The sequence below is a fragment of the Trachymyrmex cornetzi genome, unplaced genomic scaffold, assembly GCF_001594075.2.
Source record: "Trachymyrmex cornetzi isolate Tcor2-1 unplaced genomic scaffold, Tcor1.1 scaffold53, whole genome shotgun sequence".
Taxonomy (NCBI): Eukaryota; Metazoa; Arthropoda; class Insecta; order Hymenoptera; family Formicidae; genus Trachymyrmex; species Trachymyrmex cornetzi.
In genome coordinates, this window is record NW_017299839.1 from 83909 (window position 1) to 92685 (window position 8777).

An 8777-nucleotide genomic window follows, 5' to 3' on the forward strand; every position below is an offset into this window, starting at 1 on the left:
CCCCCCCCCCCCGTGATCCCCGAAGAGGATTTCGGGAGAGAAATCGATAACGGGTTCTCCACTCCTATAATTTCATTAATATTGATTTGAAGAGATGTATTTCCACCCTCTTCTAAGTTAGCTCCTGACTTCCTTTGTTTTTTTACCTGTGGAGACTTCGCCTCGCCATTATTCGCAACATTGTTCCTCTCCTTTCCCCTGCTTTATTTTTCTTCCCCATCTTCAACTTAACTGACGAATTCGCAGAGTTAAGCTTCCACGCGTGTCCCGTAAGCAAAGGACACCGGCAAGAAATACCGGCAGTAAACACGTCAGACAAGTTCAATTATTGTCGAAAATATTTTCGAAAATATTTACCCAGTAGACAAGCGATTTAAAATGAGACGCGCGCGCGCCCGCCATCCACTGAAGGAACCTCAGCTCGTGCCCATATGATAAATCTTAATATAATTTACTCAGCTTATAATTATCCTAATCTTTTAATTTTTAGCTCTTTGGCCATATAATATTATCCCCGTATTTCTCCCTTCCAGGATAGGAGTAACAAGAAACTAATGAATATTAACTTATCCCAATATCCACCATATGTAATACTCATATATTAGCAGAGCGTATGCTAAAGACTAACCACAATCGTGACAGACATCTCTAGTTCAATGTCAGCGATATTTGCATCTGAAGTATTCAGTCTCAAGGACAGTCGGCACGAGTCCGCCGACTGTTAGAGAAACAACTCGAAAGTGTCTGAAATTACCTCAATAAACTTATCGCATCCTTGCTTTAACTTGGTTTCAAATATAATTTTAGCCGTGAGTAGCAGAGCTATTATGCACCTCTCAGGAACAAGTACAAAACCCTTAACCAGAATGATCAATTTTGAACTCACCAAACTTCTAAGCAAAACTCGGAATTTTTATTATATTCGTTATATGACGAAATAATACTTTCTTAACATGCTAGAAAAACTATATTATTTTAACTTATCTACTAGAAATTAACCACTAGGAATTGCATATCTATTATTAAGTTCAATACTCTATTCATTTTTATTGATAGTACGCAAAATAATCTATATTTAGATAACAATGACAACGGACAACTGTATTTGTTATCTTTATTTGACTTTTGTTCAACGTAGACTCAAAAGAAATATAAGATATATATCAGGTAATTTACCTTTTTTTTGTTATCCTTTAAGCTATATATGTACGTCTTGAACTTTCACGATTTTAGGTCAGGTATTCTAAGCTATACTTTTAACCCTTCTATAGTAAGCTTGAATCATCAAGTCCCTCATTTAAACTTGCTTTAAACATTAAACCGGTTGTATCTATCTTCGTTGTATAATTCTTGTTTCGTTGTATAACCGGTTGTATAATTCTTTTCTATCTTGAAATATAACTTTTATAGCACTAGAATATATAAGGATATGAATAAAGACCTGTCTTTATCAAGCATTAAAACCTCTGGCTAGAAAATTCGTATTATAACACAATATACTATAAATTAGACAAAGCGATCTTTCACCGTTGAAAACTCACCCTCAATTGTCTCCAGCTATTCCAGTTTTCGGATTTGATCCAGCCTCCGAACTTTCCACATGCAGTCGTCTTAGCCACCGATAGGATTTCCCGTTTGCAAGCGTCTGGTGAATGCACCCAATCACGACGTTCAACTTGGTTTGTTAATAATTATACAAAAATTATTCCGTCGGCTTCTCAGAAATCTTTAGCCAATTTTTCTTAATTGGAGATGTTTTCTCTCTGGCGGTCGAGAACGGAATCCGTCCTGCGTCCTTCACACGTGTCTACGCATCTTGCTCGTCACAGTACAAGTGCCGGGCGTTGATCCTTCCGCGGGCACGTAGTGATCGCTATTTCCACGAAGGGGCCTTATCGTGTTTAATTAGTGCGCGGCCTTACGGGTTCCGCGAATAGCGTGAGCCGTGTCATCTACGTATCCTGCGTCCTGGCGTGCGAATTCGACTTGGCAGCAGGATTTCCTTCGGCCGGTTAGGAGACTCTCCCGGATCTTTGCTATGCGGGAGACTCGCATCTCAGTGGCGGCATCCCAGTAGTCAGTGTCTCCGCTTCCGACCTTGGTTCCAACCTCTCAAGGGAGGTCTCCACGAGCTCCGTCGTGGGGTATCTCGCCGATACTTGGGCGTAGAGTGGCCATCCCTGGCTGCCGCCCTCATTATCCCTCTGCTATTTGCGACTGTAATATTATGTAATGGAACGACAAGTTTCGGAACAAAGCAAAAAGTATTAAAATATGGAGCGATTCATCTGCATGCTCCCCTCCTTGTAGCATGCTGGGCGCCCAAGCCAATCCGTCCTCAATCTCCTGAATCTCAATCCTGGCAGTCTTCTCTCTTCATCGTGGACCGGTGAGACGACACAAAATTCAAAAGATCACAAGGGGGTCGCCAATTATCCTATAAAACTCGCAGCACGATAGCGCACGAAAGAACGACAAAAACCGATACAGACAATCTGCAGGACACACAAATATACGAAACAAACACAAAATAGACGAAATAACACTAAAAAGGATATGCAGATACGTCCGCCTTCTAAAAAGTGGAAGGACACAGGACGCCAGAGTTGCGCTGTTCGATCGGGCCTTACGATTTTTATGACGGACGAAATACGTCACAGCATTGATCTAGCGTAGTGCACGTGATCGAATTCGTTATAAGGATTTTAGGAGAGGAGGGAGGAGTATCCTAATTACCGGTATGCTTCTTTAAATCAACGAATTAATTAGAAGATATTTAGTCAGAATGGAACATCCTGTTATTCATGTTTCCTGGAACGATGCAGTTGCCTACTGTAATTGGAAGGAAATGAGATTGCCAACTGAAGCAGAATGGGAAGTTGCATGTCGTGGTGAACTCTCTGATAGACTTTATCCTTGGGGAAATAAACTAATGCCAAAGAATCAACATAAGTAAGTTGAACTCATTTATATAATTTTAATTTGGAATTGTAATTGTGAAGGAGACGGGCTTCCTCATTGAATTCGATGAAATTATAGGCTCATTCGACGCGTTTTTGCATGAAATGAACAATTCTGGTAGAAAAAAAGTGTCGCTATACAATCTGTTCTGCAAACCAAGATTAAGTTGACGACTATTTAGGTTAGGAAATCTGTCACATCCACGCCAATACTGCGATATGAGCATACGCTGCGGTCATCTTCTTAAATTATGCTCTGTGACCTCGTGCGCATGCGTTTTAGGTACTTCTCGCTGTTTTAAATATTTATTTGCTTTAAAAACACAAATTCTCTGCTTTGAGAATAAATTCTCTGCTGTAAGAACAAAAATTATATAAGAAAATAATTTGTATTTTTAAAGTAGAGAATTTGTTTTTAAAGCAGAGAATTTGTATTTATAAAACTGGAAAATTGTGTCAAAGCAGACAGATACCTAAACCACAGCGAGAAATATCTACAATAAACTAGTCGCCAGAGATTTTGAAGACGAAGAAATTAAACAGTTGTTTTCTTGTTTTAATCACGGTAGTTTTTCTTAGCTTCTTAGTGTATTCCCCGGGTTTGGTTTTCCGACCCAATTTTTTGAAAGATCACAGTACCATGCGTATCAATTTAGCTTTAGAATCTCTTCGGACAGTAGAGGCTCGCTTATATTTTTGCATTTAGTAGTAGTTTGCATTCTTACTCTTTAGAGTTTCAACACTTGATTGAATCTATAGTTTAACGCCGAATCCGAACGGCGAACGCGAAAAATCGCGTATACGGGGCGCAGGTGGGATCGAACCATGGTGAAAGGGATAACATGGTGCGTACAGTTTGCAACCTTCTTTCTCTGAATCTCCAACCTCTCTGTCTATGAATGTCGATAAAAGCCTAAGGACTGCTAACTGTGAAACGCTAAACATGGGGCGATTCATAGTCCGTTTTTATTTTAAAACTGTCTTAAATAATGTCTTAAGATGTCTATACAGTCCTCGGATTGACTTATGGTATCTTAAGATTGTATTTAAGACAGTCTTAAATGCATTAAAAAACTATGAATACTGGCCTGTTTCGCGTCGTGAAATTGGTACTGAATCTTTCCTTGTTTAACACACTTTATGTTTCTCTTTCTATAGAAAGAGAAACTTTTTTCTTGCATTTAAGACTGTTTTAAGTACAATCTTAAGATGTGATAAGTCAATCCAAGGATTGTATTAGCATCTTAAAACATTATTTAAGACAGTTTTAAAATAAAAACAGACTATGAATATCGCCCCATGTTTAGCGTTTCACAGTTGGCAATCCTTAGGCTTTTATCAACATTCATAGACAGAGAGGTCGGAGATTTAGAGAAAGAAGATTGCAAACTGTACACACCATGTTATCCTTCCACCATGGATCGAACCCGAATCCATAGATCACGGGTCAATCGCACTAAGCGACGAGCCACTCGGCGCCGCAATCGACGGTTTGGGGTATAAAAATACTAAATTATAAAGTGCTGCAACATTAAGGGAGACACTTGGAAGTAATGAAAGCAATAGTTTCTTAAATTAAATTTTTTAATTTTTTGATTAAAACTCGAAAACGAAAAGCGATAACGAAACATGAATCTGAAGTGAACTGAGTATTTTATAATCAGATTAATGACGTCACTACCAGTTATGTAAATATAAAACCGAAATTTTTAAATAGAAAATACACGTTTATTGCATGAAAATGATAAAAAATATTTTATTCGAAGTATCGCCCATCGCTAGCTATACATTTTTTCCACCTGTTTGACAATTTGTGGATGCCACGCCAAAAAAATTGTTGCTCTTTTGAGCCAAACCAGTCATCTAGCCATTTTCGTACATCTTCGTAAGAAGTGAAGCGCTGCTGAGCAAGTGGGTGTCCCATCGATGCAAATAAGTAGTAATCGGACGGAGCCAAGTCTGATGAGCCGCATGCGAAAGTATTTCCCAACCAAACGCCTCAATCGTTTCCTTGACCAGTTTTGCTGTGTGTGATGGTGCATTATCATGAAGCAAAATCACTTTGTGTTGCTTTTTTTGATATTCCGGTCGTTTTTCACGCAAAACTTGATTCAAATTGATCATTTGCTGTCGGTAGAGTTCAGTATTAACGGTTTCGCCAGGTTTAAGCAGCTCATAATAGATCACACCTTTCTGATCCCACCAAACACAGAGCATTGTCTTCCGTCCATAGCGATTTGGCCTTGCAGTCGATGTCGATGGTTCGCTTGGAGTTACCCATGATCTTTTACGCTTAGGATTCTCAAAATATATCCACTTTTCATCGCCAGTCACAATTCGATGTAGAAATGACTTTCTTTTGTACCTGGCGAACAGCATTTCGTAAGTGGTTTTTCGGTTTTCCTACTGTCTTTCATTCAGTTCATGTGGAACCCATTTTCCCATCTTCTGGATCTTTCCCATGGATTTCAAATGTATGGAGACGGCTTCTCGTGTCACATTCAATTGATCCGCGAGTTGTTGTTGAGTTTGAGCGTCATCTTCATCCAACAATGCTTGCAATTCGCTGTTTTCAAACTTTTTCGGTGGTTTTCCACGTTCTTCGTTTCTCACGTCAAAATTACCACTTTTGAATTTTTTAAACCACTCAAAGCACTGTGATTTACCAAGAGCATGCTCACCGTAAGCTTCGACAAGCATTCGATGCGATTCTGCAGCAGTTTTCTTCAAATGGTAACAGAAAATCAATGCTGTCCGCAAATCGTAGTTTCCAGGCACAAAATTCGACATGTTCAACGCTATTACAAACTATACTGTTGTATGAAACTTGTATTTTTGTGAGTTGAAAATCTTTGTCAGATGTCAGAACAAGGAAATGGCGTCAATGACGCGGTCTGACGGCAACTACATTGACAGCTATGGCCATATATTGGTAAATTCCGGTTTCATATTTACATACCTGGTACTTGCTTACTTTGGTAAAAAGTTATTACATATCAATGCAGGTTCATAACCTCACTTTGAAGTGAGTTTACGAGACTCACTAAAGCACACAGTCTTGATCTCGTGCAGATTATGGGTAAAAACTCAGTTGAATCTCACTTGTCAGAATGCAAAAGGAAGGCGCATTCAACTGAATTATGACGTCACAAGTGAGAATTATCTGAGAATCGGTGTAAATGGAAAGCAGCTAATGCTAGTTCTTCTTTTTGATCGGTTCCGCCATTTCACGATCAAACTATTAGTTACAAGAAGGCGTAAAGAGAAAGAAGAGGTTAGAATTAGGAATTACGTCATAAGCATCTATCGTAAAATGGCGACATGTTGCATCATGAGAAAATACGGTATTAAAAAATTCTGAAAAAATTCTCAGAACTTTATGAGAGGAAAATAAATTATTTTTGTCTCTTGCAGCTTTTCTATAAAGTTCATAGTATTTGTGTAAAAAATTATTCAAGACTAATATTTGGCAATTTTTAGTAATTAATACCTTGTTAACTACTGCAAAAATTGCAAAATGGTAGAGGACTTTTGGACTCAGTTTAGTCCGCTCTATCTACACAAAAGTGATTGGCAAAAAAGTTCGGGACACTCTGTATATACAGTCTGTAAAGTAAGAGCGTGTACAGGTTAATGTGTAGAAAAATTTATTTTTAATGATTTTTAAGTACATAGATTTGTTGTACTCCATGAAAAGAAAAATGCTATACCATTAATAATGAGTCCAGTCAACACCGGCATTGATAATTGCCTGACATCTCCGAGGCATATTTTCAACTAAGTTGACTGCGTATTCGTTCGGTAAAGACCTCCAAATGAGACGAATTTGTCGTGTCAGCTGCTTCAAAGTACATACTCTTTTTCCTCGAAGCTTGTGCTTGAAAAATGCCCACACATTTTCAATGGAATTTGCATCTGGCGATTGCGATGGCCAATCAAGTGTGACGATGCCAGACCGCTCTTTCCACTCGGTGCAAAGCTTGCTCCGGTGTTTTGGGTCGTTGTCTTCCTGTAAGATCCAGTCCTCGTTTTTTTTATGAAACATCGTTCAGCAGTCGGCAACAAATACTTTTCATAAATTTTAAGCATTTTCGGAGAATTTAAATTGTATGTAAATAGATGTAATGCTCCAAAACCCTGTTTTGAAAAGCAGCCCAAAAGATGAACTTTTACAGGGTGTTTAACGTTCCATTGTATTGATCTATTGGTCAAGGTTGACCAGGAACGTCGGATGGTAATATATCCCCAAACAGAAGCTTCGTCCGTAAAAATCACGTTGCTCCAATCTCGGTCCAAATTCTCCTTTGCCCAAGCGAGTCTTTTCATCACATGTTTTTCGCCTAACAGTGGTTTCTTCATTGTGCTTCGATATTTGATGTTATGCGTAAGGAGATGGGTTCGAATAGTTGTATGTGATATTTCTATACCCTTCTGTTTTAATTTTGCTGCTCCTTGTCGCAATGTTAAGGTCGGGTTCCGCTTAAGGGGTTACATCTAATTAAAAAAAATTTTTTAACGTTTTTTTTTGGCTTAAATGATGTATAAACATCCCAAGAATGATACACAAAAGGAATTATAAGCGGAAAAATTTTTTTTCTTATTTTTTTCTTATCTTGGTGTACGTGGCAGCAAACCGCCGCTACAAACACCCTACCTATTTATGATCATAAGCCACCTTTGTCCACGGAAATTTTCAACGCTATTCAAAAAGTATACCAGGATTTAACAACAAAGGACCTGCTATCAAGATGTCTGGGTGGATACAGAACTCGAATGAGAGTTTTAATTCCATCGTGTGGACGATAGCTCCGAAGTCAATTTCAAGTGGCAAGAAGATTCTCGATATAGCGGTCGACATAGCAGCCATACTTTTTAATGAAGGATTCAAAGGGCTTCTTGAAGTAATGGCTTTACTAGGATTAAAGATTGGCTACGAGACTTATAATTTTTGCCACGAAATCGACGAACACCGCGTAAGAGCTGTGGAGCACTCGTCGTCGACATCAAGAAAAGAGGCTCGAAAGGAACATGTTTCAGCCAGGAAAGAAACTGAGGAGCATAATCTAAACTTGGAAGGGATGCTTTATGGTCCTGGCATAAGCGAGTAAAGGTAAAAAAATCACTAAGCTATTTTAAACCTATTTTAAAAATTTCACGTAGAAAAACAGTTGTGAAACTTTAAACGCGATTATCTCGAAACCACGTTTTTGAAATCGGGCGAACACATAACTCGGGCAATTTTCATCCAATTTACATAAAATTTTAACTGTAGCTTCTTAGATAGATTCTCTAAAGAAGTACACACGATTTTTACGATTGATTAACAATTACGGTTTTTATAAACAAATTAAGGCCGATTTTTTCGTCAAAAAAGGATACTTTTTTTCAAGATAATGTCATTTTGCGAAAAAACCATATTTCTTAATAATCGTGTGTACTTCTCTAGCAAAACTAATGTAAAAAATAAAAAAATTTTTCTTTTTGTTCCAGATGATGGTCCAAAAAAGTTATTAGTTCGCCCGTGGAGCGCCTAAAAAAAAAGTGCTCTTACCGCAGCAGCGACTACGCCGCAATTTTGTATTTTTTTTATTAAAAAAATTTTTTTTGTATACTTAAATACATGTAACATAAACCCTCTGAACCTCGTTTTGAGTGCTTTTTTAGTATTTTCAAAAAAAAATTCATTAAAAAAGTCTAATTTTTCAGTGTGTCAATTAGATGTAACCCCTTAAACAAATTCACAATTTTTTTTTCCATGTTTGGCGTCACTTTGCCTATCGAGCCACGTTCTGGCAAGTCATCGACATTTTTTGTCTT

General features: G+C 38.1%; 1 protein-coding gene across 4 annotated transcripts in view; it reads left to right on the forward strand.

The window, feature by feature from the left end:
• LOC108765775 (sulfatase-modifying factor 1) overlaps positions 1 to 8777 on the forward strand; it is a 94218-nt gene that overhangs the window by 33128 nt on the left and 52313 nt on the right. For all 4 annotated transcript variants that reach the window (XR_001940334.1, XR_001940335.1, XM_018514621.1 and 1 more), the window contains exon 2: positions 2781 to 2952. Coding sequence is in view for 2 of the 4 variants with exons in the window: in XM_018514621.1 (XP_018370123.1) it covers positions 2781 to 2952 (172 nt within the window). In the remaining 2 variants the exon portion in view is untranslated. The remainder of the gene's footprint in view (positions 1 to 2780; positions 2953 to 8777) is intronic.